The following is a 25,007-nucleotide window of genomic DNA, read 5'->3' as shown; positions in this document are numbered from 1 at the left end:
TATTCTTCTAGTTAGCCCTGCTGTGTGTTGAGTGTCTTCAGCAATGCAGTTCAATATACTGTGTAACGAGAGAACCGAAAACTGCTGTGAACTACTGGCAACATCACCTTCTCTCCCCCCTCCCCCAGGAACAAAACAAATATATATATATTCTTGACTCGAGTCTCATTGGGAAAATGACCTGTCTTTTATTTTAAGCATCAGATTGTTTTAGTTGATTTAAGAGGAACCCTGAAGGTTTTGTCGGGATGTCTGTCTAACAAGGAGGGTCCTTTTGTTTGTTTTTTTTTCGTTTGTTTGTTTTCCTTTTTTTTTTTTTTTTCTCGCTCCTCTCCTTTTTTGAGGGATCTCCCTGAAATAAAGTATTTTGATAACCAGTTCTTCCCCTGTGCTCTGTTCCGTGCTGGGCCCTGCTCCATCCCGGCTGCGCCGCGGGCTCAGTGACCGCCCCGGTGCAGCAACGCGTGCGGTTGGGGCTGCAGCGGCCGCTCCGGCTCTCCTGGCATTTGCAGCGGAGGCTTTGGAGCCTCTGGGATTGCAGCACCAGGAAAAGTCACCCGTGGATGATCCCATGTCTGTTCTGGAGCTCCCAAGCTGGAGCGTGGTGGGGCTGCATCCTTCCTGTGCAAGCGCTGGGGTGGGAATAGGGACCGAGCGCCGGCGCCTGCTCCTTTTCCTTGTGCCGCGATGCAGCCTGTGCTGCCGAGCGGTGCATCCTTGTTCTGCAGGGAATGGGGTGCAGGGAAGGGGACGTGGCTGCCTGGAGCTGAGCGCCTGCAGCGCCCAGCGAGGAAAGGCCGGATGCTGGAACAGGGAAGATGCTCCTTCCTCCGCCCACGTTGCCCATCCGGCTGTGCCATGGCTGCTGCCACATCCTTTGTCCCCATCCCATGCCCTGTGCCAGTGGGCAATGCAGGGCGGCCGTTGTCCCTTGGCCCTTTCCGGGCTTGCCCAACCAGGGATTTCTTGGCCTTGCTGCAAGCTCCGAGCGCGGCTGCCCCGGGAATGTGACGGTGATATCACCGCCGGCCTTGCGCAACGGCGCCCAGGGCATCCCCACGCCGGGAGCCTCCGCTCGCCCGGAGCGCATTCCCTGGAAGCGCCCGGCGCGGGGGGCGCAGAGCGGGACACGGGGACCCCCTGTGCCCCCGTGTCCCCCGCGAGGGGCCGCGGCGCTGCCCCCATCCCGGCGGTTTCCGGGCGCCGGGAGCAGGGCTGGGGCGCGCCGGGGCGAGAAGGAAGTGCGGCCCGCGCGGGGAGGAGGAAGGGAGCCGGGAGCTGGAGTTTCCAGGTGTGTGTACATCACCTGCGCCAGCCCTATATATAAAGGCGGCGGCAGGAGCGCTGCCACTCGGCCGCCCGCAGCCCCGGGGCAGCCGCTCGCCAGCCGCCCGCTCGCTCCCCGCACGCTCGCCCGCTGCGCGCCCGCTCATGGTAACGCCCGCCCGGGGGGCACCTGCATGCTGGCCGGCGGGGGGATGCGTGTGCTCACATGTGCGCCTAAGACGCATATATATGTATATATATGTTATATGTTATGTATGTTACATATACATATGTATATATATATGTGTGTGTGTGTGCACCTGCATGTTGAGTGCCATGGGGTTTGCATGTGCTCGTGTGTGTAAGGACCATATGTACGTGTAAGGACTATATATGTGTGTGTGTGCATGTACACTTGCATGTTGAGTGTCATGGAGTTTGCATGTGCTCATATATATGTGTAAGGACTATATATATGTGTATGTGTGTGCACCTGGCATGTTGAGTGCCATGGGGTTTGCATGTGCTCATATGTGCGTGTAAGGACCATATGTATGTGTGTGTGTGCATGTACACTTGCATGTTGAGTGCCATGGGATTTGCATGTGCTCATATGTGTGTGTAAGGACTATATATATGTGTATGTGTGTGCACCTGCATGTTGGCTGATGAGGGGGTTGCATGTGCATGTAAGGACCGTATATATTTATATATATGAGTGTGTGTATATGTATATATACAAAATATGTATGGCACAAAGGCTGTGTGTATGAGTGCTTGTTGATATGGGAAACACGAAGGCTGGTGCAATGAATGCACGTTCTGGTGTGTGTGTGCATGCTTGCTGGCGTGCAGAGGTGCATGCACACTTGTGTATGGGTGCAGAATGGGTGATACTGTGCGTGTGCACATCTGCAGGCACTGGGTGTCTCTAAGAGTTATATAGGTATAGAGCAGGGCTCTATACGTGTCTGCATGTATGTGTGTGTGTATGTGCGGGGTTGCACACGAAACGGCAGTGCAGGGGAGCACGTACATGCAGGTAGTGTGCACTTAGCGTGTGCATGCATGCTTTCATGTGTGCATGAAAGGAGCTAATGCTTCTGTGCTGACACATGTGTTCACAGCCAGCACGCGGTGCACGAGCACGTGTGCAAGAGTGTGCACCGGCACGCTGGGTGTCTGTGCAAGCGCGCGGGCTCCGCGTGCGTCTGCGGGTGCGAGTGTGCGGGGCTCTGCCCCGGCGCGTGCACGCACACGCGTGTGCCGCGGCGTGGGGGGAGAAACGAGAGGGGAGAGGGCGCCGTGTCCGCGCGCTCCCGCTCACTCCGCTCTCCGGCAGGGCTGGCTGGGAGCGCTGGCGCTGCTGTGCGCGCTGGGGCTGAGCCGCGGGCTGCGGCGCCCGGGCGTCCCCGCGTCCCCGCGCTGCTACAGCGCCGGGGAGCTGCAGGGCGCCGAGGCCCCCGCGCACCTCGCGGGCCGCAGCCTGCGCTGGGACCACTACGCGCCCGTGCAGCTCGTGCGGCGGCTGGAGCGGCTGCAGCAGCGCGAGCCCCCGCGCCACCGCCGCCGCCGCCGCCACGAGCGCGCGTGTCCCGCGCTGCAGCCGCGCGCCGGGCCGCGCAGCGAGACCCACGAGCGCTCCATCTCGCCCTGGCGCTACCGGTGAGTGCGCAGCCCCCTGCCCCGCGCCTGCTGCTTCCCCACGGCTGCCGTTGCGGGGGTGGAATTCGGCAGCCGGGGGCTTCGGCGGCGGCATCGCGGCCCTCACGCGCATCCCTGCCCGCAGCATCGACGAGGACGAGGACCGGTACCCGCGGAAACTCGCCTTCGCCGAGTGCCTGTGCCGCGGCTGCGTGGACGTGAAGACGGGCCGCGAGACCACGGCGCTCAACTCGGTCGCCATCCACCAGACCATGATGGTCCTGCGGCGCAAGCCCTGCCCCGGCCCCGGCGGCCACGGGCTCTTCACCTTCGAGGTGGACTACATCAGGGTGGCCGTGGGCTGCACGTGCGTCCTGCCCCGCACGGACCGCTGAGCCCCGGCCCGGCCCTAGCGTGACCGTGTCACGGCACCCGCCCCGTGCTTGTTTTAAAGCACCCGCCTCGCACCGGGGAGCCGGGGCTTCCCCCCCCCGCCGCCGCCACCGGTTTAATTTATGAGTTATTTATGAGCCCTCCCCCGGGGCTGGGATGGGGGCCGGGCACGGCCGGCCCGGTGTCGTTTTTAACCCCGTATTTATTGCTGATGCCCCGCGAACGCTGCGGCGCCCGCGCGGTTATTTATTGCCCCAAATGCTATTTATTGTGCTATTTAACGCTGCCCGCGGGACAGCCTGCAAATAAAGCCTGATTCCGGCCCCCTTCTCACACTTGTGTGTCGCCCGCTGTGTCCCCACGGCGGGGGGAGGCTCGGCCTTGGCCCGGGGCAGGATGGGGCTGTGCCCCACGGTGGCGATGCCCCCGTCCCCCGCTCCCCGGCGGGACCAGCCCTGCCGCAGCCCGCGGCACTCGGCCACCCACTCCTTTCCCACGGCTCGGCCCCCTCCGGGCACCCACGGGCCCAGCGCCACCTGCCGGGACCGGCCCCGCGATGCTCCCCCTCACACAGCACCCATGGGTGCCCGTGCCCCCTGCGGCCACCCCGGGGTGCTGCAAAGGGGCTCCCTGCAGCAGCCGCTGCCACCCGAGAGCAGGACGTGCGGGCAGAAACGGGGAGGTCTGCACACAGCGGGGCAGGACCACGTGCATGGGGACAGGGGCAGCAGGACAGGGCCACGTGCACAAGGACAGGGGTGGGGGGGGTCCTCACGGCCACCGCATGGCAGTGGGGACAGGCATGGGACAAGGCTGCAGGGCACAAACATTGGCCGGCAACGTGAGCAAGCCAAGGAGGGGACTGCAGGGCACCAGGCCCTGCGTGTGCCCGGGAGCAGCTCTGCAGGGAGGGGGGTGCGACGCAGGCGCCCGCACGGGGCTGCACCCTGAGTGCCCGACTGCTCCCACGGGCCAGGGCAGCTCACGGGACAGGAGGAAACGGCTGTTGTTGCAGCAAGGCTGCATTGCAACGCACCTTGCGCCCCGGTACCGCTTCCTGCCTGCGTCGCATGGGCCCCATGAGCAGTCCTGGGACAACCCATCCGGGACCCTCCGGCCACCCCAGCGGTGCCTGGAGCACCGGCTGCTGCCCGGGGTGAGGGCAGAGCTGCCATCGCCTTGGCACGTGCCCGGTGCAGGGGCCAGGCCCAATGTCCTGCTATTTGCCATTAAACCCATCCCCAGCGCAGCCCCCGTGAACAAGGTGCAGGGGAGCAGCCCTCTCCTACCCCCATCCCGCGCTGTAACAGTAAATCCCCGTGCTGGGATGAGCCCAGAGATCCTTTTCCAGGGAAACGCCAAGGGCTGGGCAGTTTGAGCCGAGTGCTTGCTCCTAAAGCAGCGAGGGAGCCGATGCGCACAGAGAAAGGACCCTGCATCCCCCTGCCCTCGCGGTGCTGAGCACTGACGCGCTCATCTCCTCACCCGCGGGCAGAGCTGCAGCAGACACAGCGCACATGTGGGGAGTTCATCCGTTTTATTGCAAAAGCAACCACAGCAGGAGGCGATAAGAGGATGCAGCGGGCAGCGCTGCGGCCCCCACGTGCTCCTGGCGCACTCTGGGCAGGCCACGGTGCAGGGGGAGGCCCCGGCCTCACTCGGCCTCCACGGCCACGGGGTTGACCTGTCCCCCCGGCTCGGCGGGCGGCCGCTTGCGCGCGTCGGCGGGCGGCCGGGGCGGCGGGTTGCTGGGCGGCTGCTTGATGGTGTCGCCCATGTGCGGGCGCTCGCGGGGCTTCTGCTCGATGGGTCTCCACTCCTCCCCGCGCACGGCCGCCTGCCAGGCCGGGGGCGTGAGGAGGGAGCCCCTCACCCAGCAACCCCCCGCAAGGAGCCCTTAGAGCCCAGTCCGGGCAACCAGAGAGGGGGCGGCGAGCCCAGAGGGGCCCAGGCGTCCTGCCCTACCCTACATCCACCCCATATAGACCCATCCTGCAAAACCAGCCTCTCCTTAGTTTGCTCTTGCTTTTGCAAAAGCAGCCAGGGCTGGGAAAGCAGCAAGACAGAGGGCAACACTCACCAGCAGGTAGATGCCGCTGGCGATGCCCAGGCACACGGTGCCCAGGATGGTGGAGAGGAGGAAGCCGGCGGGCACGGCCAGCCTGCATGGGGACGGGACAGGGCGCTGAGTCCCCGCGTGGCCGGCGGGGGCTGCACCCCAGCCCTGCGGAGCCCCCAGCCCCGCGGAGACCCCCAGCCCCACTTACGCCGCGTGCAGGATGGCCCGGACGTAGTAATTCCTCGTGAGGGGCCCGAACACCTTCAGCACGGCCGTCATGTAGCGCTGGCCGCTGCGCGGGAAGGCGGAGGGATGTGCCGGGATCGGGATAATCCCCCACCCCTATATCCCCAGTGACAGCAGCACCCCATGCCCATGGGCTCTGGAGCAGGAAAGCCTGGAAGAAGCTGTTTCCTGCTGCCTCCTGCATCACCCGGGGCTGTGTCCCCCCCAGGTGGGGACCGTCTCCTGTGTCCCCAGTTCGCTCTGCCCTGCAGGAGGGCAGCACTTACCACCTCTCCATAGTGGAGCCCTTTTTCCGCCTGCTCCTGGGGTACTCGAGCAGGCAGACGAAGACACCGGCTGCGCTGCAGGGCGTCAAGGAAGGGGATGAGCTGGGATTGTGCCCCCGGGATGCCACTGCTGCCAGAGGGAGGCAGGAGAGACGGGGACACAGGGCAATGCAAGGGCAGGGGACAGGAGAGCCGCGCTGCCACTGCCCACAAGTGACCGGGTTGTCACCCCAACCACCAGGGAAGTTTTGCAGAGATGCAAAGAGCACGATGCGGTTTCAGGGCTAGGATTTAAGGCCTGCGGGTAGAGGGACCATTCAGGGCCAGAAAATGGCGATTGCGGAAAGGAAAAAACATGTAAAAAAAAAAAAAAAAAAGAGGAACTAGAGAAAAGAAAGTGAAAGTGAAGGTGGGTGGCTGCCCCCAGCCCCATCCCGCTCCCCGGCCGTCTCCAAAGGATACATGGCGTACGCCGCGAAGTACCAGCCCTTGAACTGCCCCGCCACGGCCACGATGCCGCCCGTGAGCATGACTGCGGGGACACGCAGCGTCGGCCAGGGACCCCCGGCCCCACGGCGTGTGGGGCTGGGGGTGCCCCATGGCAGACCCCCCCTCCCCTCCCCGGTGCAGGTAGGGGGTTGCTGCAGGGTTTGGGAGGCCGTGATCTTTGCATTGGCACCCGGAGGGAGAGGAAGAGGAGGCTCTGGGCAGGGAGGAGGAAGAGGAGGCTCTGGGAAGGGATGAGGAAGAGGAGGCTCTGGCCCAGCTAGTGCCCGGCCGGGACTTCCCCAGCCAGCTCTGCGCCTCCTGCTTGCGCCACCCTGGAAAACCCAGGGGGTCCCAGCACCCCTTGGAGCAGCACTGGGGGTCAGGGGCCCCCACAGAGCCCCACTGTGACAGCAGTGTCCCCACAGCGGTGACTTCCCCTTAGCCCCAGCTCCGAGGGCCGGAGGGAAGAGGCTCCGAGGCCCGTCCTGAGCGGGAGCCCAGCGCCTGCTGCGGGTTACGCACAGGGCTCTGTCCCCGCAGCAGCCAGGAGGCCACCAGCCCCGGGCACGGAGCAGCTCGTCCCCCACAGCAGGCGGTGAAGGCGGCTGCAGGGATGGAGACATCGGGGCTTGGCGCCTGGCAGCCCCATGGGGACAGCGGCTGGGCAGTGACAAGGGGACCCCGGGGCTGCGCAATGAGAAGGGGACGTGGGGTCTGCGCGATGACGGGGGGACGCGGGGACCATGCAGCAGCAGGGGGGGTCCCGGCCAGCGGGGCGGCCAGGGCTGCCGCCCCCTCCCGCTCAACCCTCGTAGGAGCCACCGGGGAGTCGCCGCGTCCCCCCGGGGCAGCAGGACCCCCCGCCCGCCCCAGCCCCGACGGGGCGGCCCGGCCGCGCGCACTCACTGAGCCCGGCCGCCAGCGCCTGCTCGTTGGCCCACATGGCCCACTCGATCTGCCCCATGGCCCGGCCCGCTGCGGCCGGCCCGGCCCGGCCCGGCTCGGCTCGGCTCGGCTCGGCCCGGTTCGGTTCGGCCCGGCCCCGCTCGGCTCGGCCGGGGCGGAAGCGACTCGCTACAATGTAGCCGCGGGGCGGCCCCACCCCGCGCGCAGGCCCCGCCCCTCCGCGCAAGCCCCGCCCCCGAGGTCGCGACGGGGCGGGACGGGGGCAGGAGCGGCCCCGTGGGGACATCGGGCTGGGGGGGGACAGGGGCGGCCCCACGGGGGACTCGCGGGGTGGGGACAGGGGCGGCCCCACCGGGGACACGCGAGGGGACAGGGCTGCGGGGTGGAGACAGGGGCGGCCCCACGGGGGACACGCGGGGGTGGAGGGCAGGAGCAGCCCCATGGAAGGGGCACATGGAGGGCTGGGACGCGGGGGGCAGGCGCAGCCCCCATGTCCCCCCCGGCCGCGCGCACAGAGCCCACGGCGCCGCTGCAGCTGGACAAACTGTATTTGTTTGCAAAAAGGTAAAAACCAGGTGCAGGGGCACATCCTGCCCCACGCCGGGCGCCAGAGCCGTGGGGCAGCCCCATGGCAGCCCCGCCTGAGGCAGCCCGAGGGGCTCCCCCCAGGCTGCAGGGCGTCATAGCCGTCCCTCGGTGCCGCAGTTGTCCCTGGGTGTCACGGCCGTCCCTCGTGTCACAGCCGTCCCTCGGTGTCACCACGAGCAGGGCCCCAGGGCAGGGGCTCAGGCGCTGCCCCGGGGCAGCCCGTCCGGCCCCAGGAGGTGCTGACTGGGGTCGTCCAAGAGCTGGGGGCCGGGGCCGGGCTGGGGGAACCGGGGAGGCGTTGGGGGAGGCAGGGCCACATCCCGGCCCCGGGCAGGACCCCCACGTCGGAGAGCCCTGGGCAGGGGGCTGGCACTGTGGGATGGGGCTCTACAAAGGTCACGGGGAATGGGATGGGGTCCTGCACACCCCTTGGGATGGGGACCTGCAAACACTGCTGGGGAGGGGGACAGGACCCTGCACCCCCGGGGGTTGGGCCCTGTCCCCCCCCATCTTCCCCCAAGGACAGGATCCTGTAAACACCACCAGGGATGGGGACAGGAGCCTGCATCCCGGGGACAGGAGCCTGCAATCCCCTTGAAGACTGGGGACAGGACACGGGACCCTGCACCCCTCCGTCTCCTCCGAGGGATGGGACCTGGCAACCACCCCTGGGGATGGGGACAGGTCCCTGCAGGCTGGTGATGGGACCCCGCAAACACCCCTGGGGATGGGGACAGAATCCTGCAGGTTGGTGGAGGGGATAGGGAGAGGTCCCTGCACACTGGTGGATGGGACCCTGCAAACACCCCTGGGGATGGGGACAGGTCCCTGCAGGCTGATGGAGGGAACAGGTCCCTGCAGGCTGGTAGAGGGGATGGGGACAGGTCCCTGCAGGCTGGTGGACGGTCCCCGCGCTGCCCCGCGCCGCCCGTACCTTGGTGTGCAGGATGGAGCGGATGGCGCCCGGCAGCGGCTCCAGCAGCACGGCCGACAGCAGCTCCGGCGGCAGCGGCGCGGCCGGGCCCACGGGCAGCCCCTGCAGGAACCTGCGGGCACCGGCGCCGCTCAGCCCCCCGCGCGGCCCCGGCGCCGTCCCCGGCACCCGCGGCTGCGCTCACCGGTCCCCGTTGGGCGCGGGGGGGAAGCTGCGTCTCAGCACCTCCACGAACTCCGCCACGGTGTCGGCCAGCGCGAACATCACGGCGTTGGGGCCGGCGTCGAAGGTGTAGGCCACCTGTGCCGGGGGACGCGGTGGGTGCGGGCGCCGCGGCGGGCGCCCCCCGGCCCCGCGCGGCCGCCCCGGACCTTGGTGCGGCCGTGGTGCGCGTTGTAGCGGTGCGCCAGGGCGATGATGCGGCGCGAGACGTCGTTGAGGTAGAAGATGGGCGGGAAGGTGTCGAGGCAGGTGGCGTGGAACTGGTTGCTGTCCCGCATGGTGAGCTGCCCGAAGGCCTCGAAGTCCCGCTCGCGGATGTGCCGCGCCATGAGCGCCACGCGCTCCGGCACCAGGGCCTCCGCGCGGTGCTGCGGCGACACGCGGGCTGGCGTCATCCGTGACGTCCCCCCGCTCCAAAATCCCCATTTTGGGGACGTTTCAGCCCTCCTGGCTGCCCCCAGGGCAATGCTGAGCCCCAGGACTCCATGGGGGGCAATGCCCTCCATCCGTGCCAACCCCCAGGCAGGATGGAAAAGCAGCACCCAAGGGAGCCGGGACCCCAACCCACCACATGGTCAGGGTGCTGCAGGGCACGGGATGGGCTCCGGCGTCCGGGCTCCCTACCTTCAGCAAGGGGCTGGTTTCCACGCTGGTCTGCATGCCCGCCGTGCTGGCCACCGGCTTCTTCTCAGCGCTCACCTGGGCCACAGGGGACAGCCGTGGGGCGGGTGGCACCACACGGGCACCCCCGCGGCGCCGCGCACCCCGCTGTCCCCTCACCACCAGCACGAGGACCCTCAGCTCGGGCCAGTGCGTCTCGGGGGCCACCTGCTCCGCCACGCTGTCCTCGCCGTCCGCCCGCTCGCCGCGGTGCCACTGCACGAAGCCGCCCAGCATGCTGCGGCAGGCGCTGCCCGAGCCGCGCCGCGCCGCCTCCGAGAGCTCGCCCTCGACGCCGTAGAGCCGCGCCAGCGCCGCCACTGCGGGCACGGCCGCGCGTCAGCCCCGGCGCCGCCACCATCGCTGTGGCCGTCCCCGCGCGGCGCCCGCTCACCCAGGCACGCGTAGCCCGCGGCCGACGACGCCAGCCCGGCCGCCGTGGGGAAGTTGTTCTCGCTGGCGATGTGCACCTTGTAGGAGAGGCCGAGCGCGGCCGCGTCCTCGGCGCCGCCGCCGCGGCGCTTCCGGGCCAGGCGCCGCACTGGAGGGGACAGGCGGCGTTGGGACCCGCGGGAGCGGCCCCACGGGGACGTCGGGGCACGGGGTGGGTCTCACCTTCCCGCAGACAGGCCTGCAGCCGCGGGTGCCCCGCGTCGGCCTCCTCGCCGTTCAGCCACAGCCGGTCCTCCTTGAAGGCCCTGCTCATGGCCACGGTGGTCGTGGTCTTCAGCTGCCACCGGGGAAGGGAGATGAGCGCCCGCACCCAGGGGTGCCAGGGGCCCGTCCTGCGCACCCGGAGCTGCCCGGTACCAAGAGGGAGGTGGAAAGGCTGGAAAGTGGGTGTGAAACTCCCAAATCCCGCACTTTCCTGCTGCTCTTGTGGCTCCAAGGCTGAATCTCTCTGCACCCGCCAGTACAGAAAGAAGCCCCGTTTCCGTGGCTGGATGATCCATGGGAAGGAACACGGCCCCACTGCCATGCCTGCTCCAACGCGGACCCCCACGTCCTCCCCACCAGCACAATTCCCGCTCCGTGCCAGCCCCTGGCCCGTGCCAACCTGGTCCTGGTGCAGCGTCACGCTGAGCGAGGAGTTGATGGGCAGGATGAGCTCGTTGTCCCGCTTGCCCCCTGCAACAGACCCAAGCGCGGGGGCTTCGCTGCGGGCTCCCCGCTCGGAGGGGACACCCTGGGGACGGCGCGGGGCTGCGGCCGCTTCTGCACCGCCCCACAGCGGCTCTGCCGCGGCCCCGGGGGCGCGCGCGGCCACTCACAGTACTTGATGACCGCCATGTTGACGGGGGCCGTGCAGGTGACCGCGGTGACAGCCGTGTCCTCGGCCATGGTGGCGCGGGACCCTCCGAGCCGCCCGCGCCGTCGGGGCAGAGCGCGCGGCGCCGCCCCCGGGGACCACCCACGCGGCGCGCCCGATACACCGGAGCGAGATGCCGCCCTCCCATTGGCCGGCGCCGCCGCGGCCGCTCCCGGCCGACCAATAGCCGCGATCGGACCACGGCGCTGGCCACGCCCCCCGCCCCTCCCCACGCGCGGAACGCCGGGGCCGCCCCGCTTTGCCGCCCGGAGGGGTTTGGGCCGGGCGCAGCGGGCAGGGCGGGGCGAAGCCGCGGGGCGCGCGGCGCCATGTCAGGGACGGGAGCGGCGCTGCGCATGCGCCTGGCGCCGGGGCGGCCTGGAGCGCGGGAGGGGGGATGGGTTCGCCCCAGTGTCCCCAATATTACCCAGTGTCCCCAATAGCCCCAGTGCTCCCCAAACCCCCATGTCACCAATACACCCCAATGTCCCAAATATCCCCCATAGTCCCCAAAATCCCCCAGTGCTCCCCAAACCCCCCAGTGTCCCAAATATCCCCCACTGTCCCCAATACCCTTAGCGGTCCCAATACCCGGAGTGTCTCCAATATTCCCCAGTGTCCCCAATACCCAGAGTGTCCCCAATATTCCCCAGTGTCCCCAATACCCCCAGTGCTCCCCAAACCCCCATGTCCCCAATACCTGCCAGTGTCCCCAATACCCACCAGTGTCCCCAATACTCCCAGTGCTCCCAATAGCCCCCACTGTCCCCAATAAAACCCAATGTCCCAAATATCCCCCAATGTCCCAAATATCCCCCCGTGTCCCCCAAATCCCCCAGTGTCCCAAATATCCCCCACTGTCCCCCATACCCTTAGCGGTCCCAATAGCCCCCACTGTCCCCAATATCCCCCAGTGTCCCCAATACCCTCCAGTGTTCCCAGTGCCCCCAAATATCCCCCAGTGCTCCCAGTTGTCCCAGTGTCTCCAGCATCCCCAATACCCCAGTGCCCCCCAGTGTCCCCAGGGCTCCCCTTCCCAGTGACCCACGGGGCTCCCCAGGCCCGGACACCCCCCAGCACTGCTGGGGCAGCCGCTTCCCTGCAGAAACAGGCACCTACCAGCCCCCAACCTGGTCCCAACCCGGCCCTTACTGTCCTATCCCATCCCATTTCCCATCCCATGTTGCTCTATCCTCTCCCTTCCCATCCAGTCCCTTCTCATCCGATCTTGCCCGCAGGATTCCCTATGGGACATGGTGCACATCCTGCTACATGGGACAAGGGCGGGATTGCAACAGGGGCAGCCGCAACGCCCTGCGGATGCTTCCCGGGTACTCGCAGCCCATGGTGGAGACACTCCACACCGAGACCACCCGTGGATGAAACTGCCTTTATTGAGAAAAATGGTTGGCTACAAATACGTCATTGATTCGTCTTTGTTTTTCTTCAAAAAAACAGTACGTCCCGTTAAAAGTTGGAGTTGTTATGAAAAAAGTCAGGAGCCGCGCGCTGAGCAGAGGGGCCGCCGGCACAGCAGGGCCTCCCCGCATCCCGCTGAGCGCGGCCGTTCCCGAATCCCGTGGGAAGCGGGGCGAGACGCACGGGAGCTCCCTGCAGAAAGCGCCCTGGGCGAGCGGCCGTCGCGGCCCCTGCGCTGGTGCTGCCCCAGGCGGCTGGACGGGCTCACGGGGTCTCCCGGGTGGAGGAGATCCCGCTGGGAAGCTCCAGCCCTTTCCCTGTGTCCCGCTGAGCTCCCGGCGAGGGGCCCGTGCGGCTTGGCAGCTCCTCGCAGGCACAGGGAGCTCCCAGCCCTGCAAAGCGCTGGGTACCGTTTAGTTCAAGGTTAAATAGAAAAGACAGTATTGCTGAAGCGGAGCGGGTCTGGGGGCGAGCTCCCTGACAACGCGTCCCCATGCGGGCTCAGAGTTTAGTGACAAATTCGGCCTCCCCTTGCTGTGGGCAGCTTGCTGCCAGCTTGGTGCTGATCCCGTGCTTGGCGCGGCCCCGAAGGATGGGGTAGCCCCAGCACGTGGCCCCACGGCTGTCCCTTTGGTCGGGGACGGCTCCGCGGTGCTGGGGACAGCAGCAGCTGGCACAGTGCCTGGCACGGGACAAGCACGGGGAAGGACGCGGCCTCTTCCCGAGCGCTGCGACACAACCCAGAGCAGCGTGGGGACAAAACGCCGCGGCCACCCGGCTGCTTCCCAAGGGCAGGAGCTTGAGAGCAAGCGGGAGTCCCTGCATAGGGGCTTCCTGCCACACACGTGCTCACAGGGAGCCTACGGAGCATCTCCGAGATCAGCATCTACCCGGATGCACCTTATTCCCAGGGCATCCTAGGGCGATGCAATCCTGTGTTTTGGGGGGACATCAGGGTTAGGATTCTAGCTCAGATGGGCAGATGTCCCTCCCGCACAGGCGTCACCATGGAGCAGCTCCCACACGGAGCAGCTCTGCCCATGGAGACGCTAACGCTGCTCCCTGCACACGGAGTCTCCCCGTGGCATCCTCCTCCTGGAACCATCCTAGATCTCTCTTGCCAAGAAGTTACAGGAGCTCAGCAGATTTCTGCGGGTTCCCAACCGTCCCAGATGGAGGAAAGTCAAACCTGGGCAATTCCTGGCAGTTCTCACTGCAGGATGGATCCCCAGCTCTTGGCTCCGTGCTCAAACATCACAGCTCATCGTTTAATTACGAGCATTTGGAGATCAAACTTCAGGCAGAGGAGGCCCATCTGTCAACATTAGGCCTGCGTTTACAGCACAGAGCCCGCGGGGCGAGAGCTGCTCCAGCCGCCCCAGCTGGTGACAACACGCAGAGCCTGGAAACGCAGGAGAGGGTTAATGGCCCTGGGATCCCAGCCAGCTCCTGCGGAACACAGAGCTGCTTCCCCACAGCCCCTTTCTGCACAGTTTTCCTCCCCAGAGGGACCCCCTGGCCTTGCTGTGATTCTGATCTGCTCCTCCGGCCCACAAGGTGCTGCTCCGGCCCGGCCTCACCTGCAGCGTCGCTCGCTGAACAGAAACACACGGACGAAGGAACAGAACGGCCCCAAATAATGGGACAGGAAACGCATGCACTCCCCATTGCCCAGGCACAGCCCCCCCGCAGGTCCAGGATCTCCCTCCCGCCCCATTGCAAATCCACAGCATGTTCGTTTGTTTGTTTTTTAAAAAATATACTTTCTTAATAACGTTCCATAAAAATACTCTTGTCCCCGGTCACAGATATTGCAGTGTGAAGAGTAACAGCTTCTGTTCCTGCTCTATAAAACGTGGAAAAGGTATCACACCGATTAATGTAGAAAAATGCAAGAACTCCTAGTATCACAAGAGCTAGTACAAAATGTGAAAGGTTTCACTGAATGCCGGGTGCCAGGACTGTCCACAGCTCCCTGCAGACTCCTCCGACCCTCTGGAGTCACAGGGCACATGAGGGCAACAGTCTCGCTCCGGTTGTTAGCCCAGGCTGCTCTTGGCCTTGCCTGCGCAGTAGCAGGAAAACAAGGCAGCTCTTGCCCACAGTGTGGGGGACGGGATAGAGCAACATCTCCAGAAATAGCCTTATGGGGTTTTTAAAAAAAATCTCCATGCTGTTTTCTTCGGTTTTTTAAAAGAACATGGATGATTCCAGTTTAAAACTAGGGCATTTTTGCATAAAATGCATCATAGTTTTAGATACCTATTAAATTGCGACAAAGAGCATGAAGACAAATGGTGCCAAAAAGCATCTAATAATAAATAGATCTGGATACAGGTATATACTCCGTATATGGATATGAAACGCCCAAACGAGGGACAATCCCAGTCCTTCAGCATGGATAGCTCTCTCCTCCCAAGAGCGGACGTCTCTGCTCACTCACCGATCCAGCGTGATGCTAAAGAGACTCCACCTTCTTAAACAAGGTGGGATCAGCCCAGAGAGAAGTCAGGAGAGAGGCGGAGGGTCTCCGGGGGTGCCGAGGGGCCAAGGAGCTCCGTAGCTCCCCGGCAGGAAGGCCGAGTGTGCAAGAGGAGAAGGGGTGTGCGGGTGGGTCCAACTGATGCTCCGCAGTCGCCTTCAGTTCTCGGAGAGCGACAGTGCCAGGGCAGCCTGCAACGCTGCCTCCTCGTCGATGTTATAGTCCTGAAACAGAGCAGGGGCAGTCAGGAGAGCCGCCAACGAGCACAGAGCCTCCTCAAAGCAGTGGGAACAGGCAAGGGAAGGAGCCTTCCCGTTCCTTGTCCTCCCACTGGGCTGTTCCCAATTGCCTCCGGCTAATGGGACTGCAAGGTCCCGGGAGCAACACGCGCTCCGTGGGATTGTAACATGGTTACAATAACGGTTAACACAATTGTCCTGGTAACATCCCCTCTGCTCTTAGCCCCAGCTGTGAGCCGGGTGAAATAGGAGTGTGGGAGAAGTGACCTCAGGCCTCCCCACGTGAAGCACCTAAAGGGGTTTCTCAAGGGAAGAGGTTAAGGGACAGTGTGGAAGAGGTGACCCATCTTCACAGACTGGCGTAATGTTTATCTCCTCCTTTTCCAGTGGCTTTTTCCTGGGTTGGATTAGTGCCAGACCAGCTCCAGCCCCTCCGCAGGGCAGGTTGGCAAGCCCAGCCTGGCGCGGGACGAGCGTGTGCCGCCCGCGTGCCCCGTAACGCCCAGGGAGGAACCGTCCCCTTCCCCTGCTGCAGGAGGGGACAGCGACGTGGGCTGCTGCTCCCAGCTCCCCACCACCTGGCGGGTGACACGGTGGGGACGACGTGGCCGTGGCTGGCGGCCGCACTCACCACGAAGGTGTCGTAGGAGAATTTGTGCCGGTGCAGGAGGTGCTGCAGGAAGTTGGCGCTCTTGTAGCTCGGGTCCCCCCAGGGCATGGCCGAGCACACCGGGCACACCTGCAGGGACAGGGAACGGTGACTTGCGGGCGCAGACCCCCCTGCCCGTCCCCAGGAAGCCCCGGCCTCTGCAGAGGGGGGATCCTGACCCAAGGTAGGGGGGAGCAGCGGCTCCCCATCGCGATAACAGACGTCCCGCAGCAGGATGAGCCAAGGAGGGGGCTCAACCCTCATTTCCTCCCTCCTTGGCACATCCTTCAGTGCACAAAGCCTCCGGGTACATGCCCAGACAAGTTACACGTGTGTGCACAAGCCCCTCTGAGCCCCTCTGAGAGCTGCAAGGTCCTCACTCTGTCACCAACAGCCGGGCTGAGCCAGCAGAGCTGGGGGAGAGCAGATTCAGTGCCCCGCGGCTGGCACACAGGGGACAGAGTGGCCCGTTCTGGAGCGTCTCACAAAGCTAATGGAGGCAGCTCCCTACCTCTTGTCAAAGAGATTCAAAACAAATTAAATAATCGAGAAGTGCTGCGCTTTGTGGGGAGCAGCAGTGGTCAAGATACATTTGGATTTCCAGGGCCACCCCGGGCCGTTTCACTCACCACTTTGTTGGGGTCGTTGCGGTGGTTCTCCATGCAGTGCTTCACTAGCTCCTGCTGGTCCAAGTTCCGGGCCCCGCAGTACGGACACACGAATGTCGAGCGATTGGGAATGTTGCTAAGGAGAGCAAGGAATGCTCAGAGCCCTGAGGAGGGTCTGGACCAGCTTCTCCCAAACTAATCCAGCCTCCCTTGTTGCTCCCTGTTCTGGTTTGTCCCAGCTGCCTCAGGCAGAGGCCAGACCAGTGTGTCCTGGGTTCCACAGTTGCTGAGAAATGAGGAATTATTGGCCATTCCCCGCCAAACCACAGGCCTTCCTTGTGGGTCCCTTTCTGAAACAGCACAGGGCAGTGCCCAGCTGCAGATGCCAAGAAGGAAAAGGTGCCAATGTGTCTTCTTGAGATCAGGATAACAAGAAAGTAAAACCCATCCCTGGATTTCAGGGCTGTTATAAGGACGGATTTGAGCACCTGTGAGGTTTCTAAGCAGGGACAGGTTTCCCTTCCTGATGCAATACCTGGGGATGGGCTGGGACGTGGGGACGACAGGGACGAACTTGGGGCAGTTGGCCATCTGCTCTTGCACCTTCGCACAGGAGGAGACATGAGACCGCATTTTCGCCAGGGTTACCTGGAAAACAAGGAGAGAACACACGTTCCTGGAGGCTGTAGAAACCTTTCTGCCAGACACAGCCCTGGGGCCTCCGCTCCACGTTGGTAGAGCAGCTTTGGCCACGCTTTGACCAGCAACATCAGAGCGAACGTTGGGCTGTGCAGGTTGTCCCCTCCAGCACATCAACGTTGCACCAACCCTTCCAAAAGGGGAGCAGGGAGGTTTGGGGCTGCGCTTTCAGCACAAGGGTTATACACACAGGTCCCCCAGGCTGCAGGACGCAGGGTTGGCTCCATCGTCCTTCGCATGCAGGAAGCAGGAATACACAGAGCCTGACAGGGCTGCTGACCCGATGGCATGGGATCATTTCTGGGCCACAGCCAGGGAGTTGAAGGAAGATTCCCAGAGTTTATGGAAGCCAGAAAGGGCATCAGCTCGTAAACACATCATGAACCACAGCCTTACAGCAGGTCCCAAAACTGCCCCAGAGCAGATGCCCCGGGCTGGGCCATGCCACTTCCCTGCTGCCAGCTGAGCTCCCCAGCGGCTGTTGGGATCCCAGCACCTGCAGCAAGGCCCTCCAGGAGAGGCAGAGCTGCTTTGCCTCAGCCTCTTGCGTTGCAGGACACCTCAGCACGTACCTGGAGATCCCCAGCATGTTACAACAGCCCCAGTCTGCTGCCAAACGCAGCTAGGAGGGCGCCGGGCCCGGAGCGGCCGTGCCCGCCTGGCCACTAGCAGCCTTCCCAAAAGGGCCACAACGTTCTGCAGATGTATCTGGGTGACCCACTGAACAAGGAGCTTTGCAAGGCCAACCGTGGGCAGCAAGTGACCTCGTTTTCCCTGGCACCCTGTCCGCAGGGTCACACACACCCCCCGGCTGCGCCCCGTGGCAGAGGGCAGCTCCTGCACGAGCTTTACCTTCTTGCTGCAGCCTCTGCAAGGGGCCTTGTAGGCCGAGAGCTGCTTCTCCACGTTGGAGGCCTTCTCCACCTTCTTGGGATCGAAGGGCATGCGGCAGAGCGGGCACAGCGGGGAGGGCACTTGGAGGCAGGGCTGCAGGCACTCCCCGCAAAACCTGCGGGCACGGAGAGCGGCGTCGAGCGGGGCCGGAGCGCGGGGAGCTGCGCCGTGGCCCCGGGGCTCCCCGCGTCCAGGGAATCCTGCTCGCTTTGTGCTGCCTAACGGGATCCAGGAGCCTTAAGCGCAGAGGAAGCAGCAGAGCCTGCACTGGAGGGCGCGGAATTGAGGGCCACCCGGATCCTTTCCACAGCTCTAACAGGTTCAATACCGACCACACACGGCCCTGACCTCACAACTCAGCAGCTCCCGGGTGCCCTGAGCCAACTCCTGCTTCCACGGGGCTTCTTCCAGCCTTTCCTCCGCTTCACAGCGCTGGCAACCTACTCTGAGGGCTAAACACCTGCAGGACGGGCACCGGGAGCCCCCCGGGCAGAGCCTGGTGCTGGTACCGGGGTGCCTGGTGCTGGTACCGGGGTGCCAGGCTCGGCCCAAGCCCGTGTCCTTCTGCACCGTGCGCGGATACAGCCCTGGGCTGCAAGCGGATCAAACGGACACGGATTAAATGGAGCCAAACAATGAGCAGAGCCCAACATCCCGGCTGCGCAGGGAAGAGCGAGCGGGTGAGCTGCGGAATTAGAGGCCGGCTCACCTCCTCGTGAGGTCCTTGTGCCTGCAGGGGCACAGATGGGAAATTCAATAGCGGAGAGGAAAGCGGCTCCAACCAACCGAGCAAAGCAGTAGGTTGTGCTGGAGCCACCAAAATGCCACTCTGCATCCCCGGAGCTGGCAGCAAAACCCCAGAGAAACTCCCTGAACCTTCTCCCTGCACGTCCCCTGGCAGAGACCTAAACCTCTTCGTGACGCTCCCCAGCGTCAGCACCATCCTTGTCCCCTCCACCTGCCCATGGCACCAGGCTACGGAACGCGGCGGCATGTGCAGGGCCCGGGGACAGTGACGTAGCTGCCACCCCGTCCCTGCCCAGCACGTGGTGACTCTTCCCGCCAAGCCCTTCCCGGTGCCTGTCCCTCCTCTTGGGGTCCCGGGGGGCCTCCTGACACACTTAGGGCTGTGCTGCCGCGCAGTGGCACAGGAGCCAGGGAAGGTGACAGCTCGCGAGGGGAAAGTCCTTGCAGAGATGTCCTCTTGCCCCGGCTCCCTGGTGTCACTCCAGGGGTGCCCTTGGTGCAAAGGGGCCCAGAGAGAGGCCCAGAGCCACCCCAGCTACCAGCTGCAAACGGGAACGGAGGGGATGTCACCAAAAGCGCCTGCCCCAAGGCCTCCAGAAGGAGCAGGGGGGGGGTCACGGAGCTGCCATGAGCACCCACTCGCTCTGCCACCTCCCTGTCCCCAGCCAACACAGAGCAGGGGACGATAAGAGGTGCTGAGAGAGGGAGTTATTGGGGTGGGGGGGTCTCAATCTGTGGACAGGGACCGCAGCGCCCGGAAAGGGGCACAAAGGGGGGCTGAGGACAGCTGGGGAAGGGGCTGCAGCCCGGCGGTGCCAACGGGCGGGCGGGAGGAAAGGGGATCCCGGGCAGGGGACAGGAGAAGGGTCTCGGTACCGACCGTGAGAGGATCCCTGTACTGGGTGCTCAGGGAAGCCTGGTACCGACTGCGAGAGGATCCAGGTGCCCAGGGGACCTCGGTACCGGCTGCGAGAGAATCCAGGTGCCCAGGGGACCTCGGTACCAACTGCGAGAGGATCCCGGTACCGGGTGCCCAGGGGACCTGGGTACCAACTGCGAGAGGATCCCGGTACCAGGTGCCCAGGGGACCTCGGTACTGTGAGAGGATCCCGGTACCGGGAGCCCAGGGGGCCTCGGTACCAACTGCGAGAGGATCCCGGTACCAGGTGCCCAGGGGACCTCGGTACTGTGAGAGGATCCCGGTACCGGGAGCCCAGGGGGCCTCAGTACTGACTGCGAGAGGATCCAGGTGCCCACGGGACCTCGGCACCGCGAGAGGATCTCGGTACCGGGCGCCCAGGGGAGCTCGATACCGACTATAAGAGAGGACAGCGGACCCAGGGCGGGCACCAGGGCCCGGGGAGGGGGCCGAAAGCTGCCGGTAGCGGCGGGGGCGCAGGGAGGGAGGCGGGAAGGGCCGCGCTGTGCCCGGTCGCGGCGCGGGGACGCGGCGGCGGCCTCACGTGTGTCCGCATCCCGCGATGCCCACGGCGCGCTGGAACACCTCGAGGCAGATGGGACAGCTGAACTGCGCCTCGAGCGCCTCGGCCGCGGCGCCGGCGGGCGGCGGCTCCCGCGGGCTCCCGCCCGGGCCCTGCGCGCGCGGCGCCGCCGCCGCCACCAGCAGCGAGCGGAACATGGCGGCGGCGGGGGGGGGGGGGGGGGGGGCGGGCGCGTCACGGCGGCGGCGACCGCGGCGCGGGCGGGCGCGTCACGGCGGCGGCGCTCGGGGGTGACGTCACGCGGCAGCGGCGGGGGGTGACGTCACGTCACGGCGGCGGCGCTGGGGGGTGATGTCACGTCGCGGCGGCGGCGCTCTGGAGTGACGTCACGCGGCGGCCGGCCGGACCGGAGCGGGAGCGGCCGCCATGTGCGACCCGTGGGAGGACTGCGGGCGGCGCGGGCCGAAGCGGCGCGGCCCGCCCTCCAGGTGAACCGGGACCCGCCCCCGAACCGGGACCAGCCCTGGGAACCGGGACCCCTCCGAACCGGGACCGCCCCTGGGAACCGGGACCGGCTTCAGTCCCAAGGGAACCGGGACCCCTCCGAACCGGGACCGGCCCCTGGGAATCGGGACCGGCCCCTGGGAACCGGGACCGGCCCCTGGGAACCGGGACCCCTCCGAACCGGGACCGCCCCTGGGAACCGGGACCGGCTCCAGTCCCGAGGGAACCGGGACCGCCCCTGGGAATCGGGACCAGCCCCTGGGAACCGGGACCGCCCCTGGGAATCGGGACCAGCCCCTGGGAACCGGGACCCCTCCGAACCGGGACCGCCCCTGGGAACCGGGACCCCTCCGAACCGGGACCGCCCCTGGGAACCGGGACCGGCTCCAGTCCCGAGGGAACCGGGACCCCTCCGAACCGGGACCACCCCTGGGAATCAGGACCGGCCCCTGGGAACCGGGACCGCCCCTGGGAATCAGGACCGGCCCCTGGGAATCAGGACCGGCCCCTGGGAACCGGGACTGGCCCCAGCCCCGAGGGAACCGGGACCCCTCCCGAACCAGGACCGCCCCTGGGAACAGGGACCCCTCCCGAACCGGGACCGCCTCCCGAACCGGGACCGCCTCCCTCCCCCACTTCCCATATCGGCCCCTTGGGAACCAGGATTTCTCCCCGCGCCCTTCCCGGACCGGCCCCGGGGAAGCGGGACCGCGTCGCCTCCTCTTGGCCCCGATTCTGGCACCGGGGGAACCGGGACCACTGCCCCTTCCCAGACTGGCCCCGGGGAACTGGGAGCACCCCCGGGAATGCGCTGAGGGCCCTGGGACCAAATCCCGCGGGAGGGAACAGCACCTGGACCGATCACCCCCTCCTCCTGGGAGAAACTTCTGGGAATGCCGGCATGGGGGGACCGGGACCAACCCCCGGGCCCGTCCCTGGAACCGAGCCCAGCTTGGCAAGGGCAATCCCCCCTGGAATGACCCGGGATGACACCTCTTCCCAGCGCCCCGCGGATCTGCATGAAGTGCAAGGAGAGCCCGGCCGTCCTCGTCATCCGCCTCGGGGACCCCTTCTGCCGGTGAGCGCCGCGGCGGGACAGGGACACGGGCGGGGGGTCACCCTGTCCCGGCTCATCCCGGCCGCGTCCCCGCAGCTCCTGCTTCCGGGAATACTTCGTGCACAAATTCCGGGCCATGCTGGGCAAGAACCGGGTCATCTTCCCCGGCGAGAAGGTAGCGGCAGGAGGCCGGGGGGTGCCGGGGGCGGCCGCGACGCCTCCTCGTCCTCATCCGGCTCCTCGTGCAGGTGCTGCTGGCGCTCTCCGGCGGGCCCGCGTCCAGCGCCATGCTCCGGCAGGTCCAGGAGGTGAGCGTGGGGCCGGGGAATGCCTCGGGAATGCCGCCGCCGGGCTCATTTCCCGCCCCTTTTCCCAGGGGCTGAGGCGGGAGACGGCCAAGAAGCTCCGCTTCATCCCCGGCATCATCTACGTTGATGGTAAGGAGACTCTCGTGCTGGGACCGGATCCACGGAGATGGGCTCCCTTATGCCCACCGGGACACCCCGGCCTCATTCCCTTTGCTCCTTCCCATTCCATTCGCTTTGCTCCGCAGAGGGAGCCGTGTGCGGGCAGAGCGCGGAGCAGCGGGAGCAGACCCTGGCCGCCGTGGAAGCCATCATGCGGGCCACCGGCTTCCCCTTCCACCTGGCCCACCTGGAGCAGGTAGGAATTGCTGCCCAGGGGCAGCAGAGCTGGGCCTTGCTATGGGGAGGGGAATCATGACGTGGCGCCCCCAAAACCTCCCGGAAAAAATCCGGCTGCTCCCATGGGGGACTCAGTGTTGGTCCCCGCCTCCTCCATGCCCATCTCTGCCTCCCTCCTCAGGCCTTCCAGCTGCCCAGCTCCATCCTGCACCGGCGCGCGCGGGACAGCGACGCGCCCGGCCCCGGCTACAAGGAGGCGGTCGAGGGCTTCATCCAGCAGCAGCGGCAGGAGGCGGCCGGCAGCGACGGAACCGCCTCCCCGGACCAGCGCCCGGCCCAGCTCCGCGCCGCGGACATGGCCGCCGCGGAGGGGCCGGTGGCCGCGGGCTCCCGGCTGCCCGACGCGGCCCTCACCTGGGAGCTGCTGCGGTTTTTCGAGGCGGCGCAGACGCTGACGGCCAAAGAGGAGATGCTGCAGATGCTGCGGTGAGAGGGCTCGTGGCCCCCGCGCCGGCCTGGCCTGCCCTTGGCCACGGCCTGAGCGGGGATGGCGCTGTCCCCGCAGGACGCACCTCATCCTGCACGTGGCCAGGACCCAGGGATACAGCAAGGTCATGATGGGGGACAGCTGCACCCGCGTGGCCGTCAAGCTCTTCATCAACCTGGCCCTGGGCCGCGGCGCCTTCCTCGCCATGGACACAGTGAGTGGCATCTGTGGTCCCTTCCCCGTGTTGCCTGGCACAGCCTGGTGACAACTGTCCCTGTCTGGCACACGGGACAAGTACCAGGGGTCCATGTTGTGCTCTGCTGGCAAGGAGAGCAGAAGGGACTTGCTCTGGGCACCGTTGTGTCCCTCCCTGAGTGACCAGCCTGGCTCAGGGCTACTGGTTGCTGCTGGGCTGTGCCGTGGGACCCTGCTGTCCCTCAGCACCCTTGTCCCTTCGCGCAGGGCTTCCTGGACACCCGTCACGGCGACGTGGCCGTGGTGCGGCCCATGCGCGAGTACATGGCCAAGGAGATCGCCTTCTACAACCACTTCTTCGGCGTCCCCACCGTCACCACGCCTGCCCTCCGGCCCAAGGTGAGGAGGGACCCGCAGCCTCTGCGGGCGCACGGGGCTGGGGCACAGCAGGGACGGGGTGGCCCTTGGCTCTCTGTGCCCCGTTGTGCCCGCGCGCTCTCCGCTCGCTCCCGCAGCGCCGCGAGAAGCCCAGCATCCACGGCGTGGTGGAGAAGTTCCTCCTGGGGCTGCAGGTGGAGTTCCCGTCCTCCATCAGCACCGTGTACCGGTGAGGCCCGGCCCCGTCCTGCGCATGTCCTGCTGGGGGGCTGGCACGGAGAAGGGGGCACCCCCGGGGGGAACCAGGGCCGTTTGCTGCCTCTCATGGGCCTGTCCTTGGGCTGCAGGACGGGTGAGAAGCTGAGCCCCGGCTCCTGCGGAGGGCAGCCCCGGTTCAGAGCTCTGCCTGCTCTGCCTCTGCGCCCTGGACACCCTCACGGGTGAGTGGGGACCATGGCAGGGGCACACATGGGTGGCACTGGGGTGGCCACAGGCCCTGAGCTCCCTCCTGCCCTTGGGCTCATGCAGAGGAGGAGCTGGCCCTGGAGCCCACCCTGATCTTGGACGAGGAGGCGCCGCAGGGACCAGCTGGGGACGGCTGCTGCCACGCAGGGACACAGGGAAGCTGCTGCCAGAGCTCCCCGATGCCAGGGTAAGGTGCCGGGGACCGTGCCGAGGCCACACGGACGTCCTGGGGGCCTCGGCCACCCGCTCAGCAGTGTCTCTGCGCAGGGCTGGGAGCAAAGCCTCCCTCGTGCCGCTGCTCTGCTACGGGTGCCGCCTCACCTTCAAGGAGATGGTAAGAGAGCCGGGGCTGCTCGCGCTCCCAACGGAGCCACACGGCTCCCTGGGGGCACTTGTGCCCACCCTGCCTCTCTTTCCCTCCTGCCCTGCCACCCTCTCCCTCCCACAGGGCCCTCTGGACACGCTGCCACCCTACGTGCGCTCGGAGGCCCAGCACAGGCTCCACAGGTACCGCGGGGACACGGGGTGCTCCTCCATGCCAGCCCCCATGAGGGGACAGTGCGTCAAAGCCGAGATCACGTTGTCCCTTGCAGGGCTGAGATGACGCAGCAGATGCAGGGAGTCCTGCTGGAGAATGGTGACAAGGAGCCTGGCAAGAGCTGATGAGGCCCCAGCTGTGCTTCCTGCTGGGGACAGACCCCTGGGCCCTTTGGGACACCCTGGATGGACAAGGTCCCGCTGCTGGGGACAGCTATGGTGACACCATCCTCACAGGTCCAAGAAGGAGAGAGCCAAGGCTAGGGGACAGGCTGGGTCACCCTTGTGACAGCAGGTGCCCAAGCGGCTGCTTTTAAACCCGATTTAAATTCTTTGGTCACGGACAGGGGACTCACAGCCCCAGTCCTCAGCAGCGCTCGGTCCCCAAGTGCCAGGGTGGCCCTCGCCCCAGGAGCACGTGAATGAGGGAGGCCTCCGTTTTATTTTATTATGCATCTGTATAAATAAACCATTTGACTTTAAAAAAGAGTCTACAGTCCAGCTGGCGGCGCCGGCAGCCGCCCCCCGCGCTCCGGGCTGCGGAACCCCGGCTCCTATTGCTTCGAGTTCGACCCGGTT

The 25,007-nt window shown here is 65.9% G+C and overlaps 5 protein-coding genes across 5 annotated transcripts; 2 read left to right on the top strand and 3 right to left on the bottom strand.

Moving 5' to 3' along the window:
* The first annotated feature begins 2,302 nt into the window (after window positions 1–2,302).
* IL17C (interleukin 17C) lies at window positions 2,303–3,406 on the top strand. The gene is made up of 3 exons (XM_088526269.1): window positions 2,303–2,308; window positions 2,609–2,931; window positions 3,056–3,406. The coding sequence occupies exons 1-3, from the start codon at window positions 2,303–2,305 to the stop codon at window positions 3,303–3,305; spliced, it is 579 nt and encodes a 192-aa protein (XP_088382395.1). The 3' UTR covers window positions 3,306–3,406.
* A 1,551-nt stretch (window positions 3,407–4,957) lies between these two features.
* On the bottom strand, window positions 4,958–7,448 carry CYBA (cytochrome b-245 alpha chain). The gene is made up of 7 exons (XM_088526282.1): window positions 7,375–7,448; window positions 7,270–7,340; window positions 6,337–6,406; window positions 5,875–5,949; window positions 5,571–5,654; window positions 5,384–5,465; window positions 4,958–5,140 (listed from the first exon to the last, which is right to left on the bottom strand). Exons 2-7 carry the CDS (start codon window positions 7,325–7,327, stop codon window positions 4,958–4,960), a joined length of 552 nt encoding a protein of 183 aa, XP_088382408.1. The 5' UTR covers window positions 7,328–7,340; window positions 7,375–7,448.
* Window positions 7,449–8,014: 566 nt separating this feature from the next.
* Window positions 8,015–11,038, bottom strand: MVD (mevalonate diphosphate decarboxylase). The gene is made up of 10 exons (XM_088526281.1): window positions 10,945–11,038; window positions 10,731–10,801; window positions 10,289–10,403; window positions 10,068–10,214; window positions 9,794–9,993; window positions 9,638–9,712; window positions 9,163–9,381; window positions 8,976–9,091; window positions 8,792–8,903; window positions 8,015–8,135 (listed from the first exon to the last, which is right to left on the bottom strand). Exons 1-10 carry the CDS (start codon window positions 11,012–11,014, stop codon window positions 8,055–8,057), a joined length of 1,206 nt encoding a protein of 401 aa, XP_088382407.1. The 5' UTR covers window positions 11,015–11,038; the 3' UTR covers window positions 8,015–8,054.
* Window positions 11,039–14,696: 3,658 nt separating this feature from the next.
* RNF166 (ring finger protein 166) lies at window positions 14,697–20,358 on the bottom strand. Its single transcript, XM_088526240.1, has 6 exons — window positions 20,183–20,358; window positions 17,931–18,087; window positions 16,915–17,027; window positions 16,401–16,515; window positions 15,754–15,861; window positions 14,697–15,107 (listed from the first exon to the last, which is right to left on the bottom strand). The coding sequence occupies exons 1-6, from the start codon at window positions 20,356–20,358 to the stop codon at window positions 15,042–15,044; spliced, it is 735 nt and encodes a 244-aa protein (XP_088382366.1). The 3' UTR covers window positions 14,697–15,041.
* Window positions 20,359–21,660: 1,302 nt separating this feature from the next.
* CTU2 (cytosolic thiouridylase subunit 2) lies at window positions 21,661–24,651 on the top strand. Its single transcript, XM_088526280.1, is given in 15 exon segments — window positions 21,661–21,743; window positions 21,819–21,897; window positions 21,971–22,030; window positions 22,099–22,159; window positions 22,276–22,385; window positions 22,548–22,852; window positions 22,932–23,067; window positions 23,316–23,447; window positions 23,564–23,655; window positions 23,774–23,792; window positions 23,794–23,866; window positions 23,955–24,078; window positions 24,159–24,225; window positions 24,340–24,398; window positions 24,485–24,651. Coding segments are annotated over 15 exon segments (1,446 nt in total). The 5' UTR covers window positions 21,661–21,684; the 3' UTR covers window positions 24,555–24,651.
* The last annotated feature ends 356 nt before the right edge of the window (window positions 24,652–25,007 follow it).

This window comes from Tinamus guttatus, unplaced genomic scaffold, assembly GCF_059628265.1.
Source record: "Tinamus guttatus ecotype Peru unplaced genomic scaffold, ASM5962826v1 Tinamus_guttatus_pri_ptg000244l, whole genome shotgun sequence".
In the NCBI taxonomy this organism is placed as follows: Eukaryota; Metazoa; Chordata; class Aves; order Tinamiformes; family Tinamidae; genus Tinamus; species Tinamus guttatus.
The sequence above is the reverse complement of the archived record's forward strand: the minus strand, read 5'-3'. Positions and strand labels throughout refer to the sequence as shown.

Bases quoted from the DNA above. Each gene is read 5' to 3' on its own strand.
- IL17C (XM_088526269.1), top strand. The intron at 2,932-3,055 runs GTGAGTGCGCAG...CCCTGCCCGCAG, and splicing joins ATCTCGCCCTGGCGCTACCG to CATCGACGAGGACGAGGACC.
- CYBA (XM_088526282.1), bottom strand. From the start codon at position 7,327: ATGGGGCAGATCGAGTGGGCCATGTGGGCCAACGAGCAGGCGCTGGCG. The intron at 5,466-5,570 runs GTAAGTGGGGCT...GTCCCCATGCAG, and splicing joins CGGGCCATCCTGCACGCGGC to GCTGGCCGTGCCCGCCGGCT. The intron at 5,141-5,383 runs GTGAGTGTTGCC...CCGGCCTGGCAG, and splicing joins CCAGCGGCATCTACCTGCTG to GCGGCCGTGCGCGGGGAGGA.
- MVD (XM_088526281.1), bottom strand. From the start codon at position 11,014: ATGGCCGAGGACACGGCTGTCACCGCGGTCACCTGCACGGCCCCCGTC. The intron at 9,092-9,162 runs GTCCGGGGCGGC...CCCCCGGCACAG, and splicing joins CGCACCACGGCCGCACCAAG to GTGGCCTACACCTTCGACGC. The intron at 8,136-8,791 runs GTACGGGCGGCG...CGGTTCCCCCAG, and splicing joins GCTCCATCCTGCACACCAAG to CCCGGCCCCGGCCCCCAGCT.
- RNF166 (XM_088526240.1), bottom strand. From the start codon at position 20,358: ATGTTCCGCTCGCTGCTGGTGGCGGCGGCGGCGCCGCGCGCGCAGGGC. The intron at 15,862-16,400 runs GTGAGTGAAACG...CTGTCCCTGCAG, and splicing joins GCAACGACCCCAACAAAGTG to GTGTGCCCGGTGTGCTCGGC. The intron at 15,108-15,753 runs GTGAGTGCGGCC...GCTCTGTTTCAG, and splicing joins TCTCCTACGACACCTTCGTG to GACTATAACATCGACGAGGA.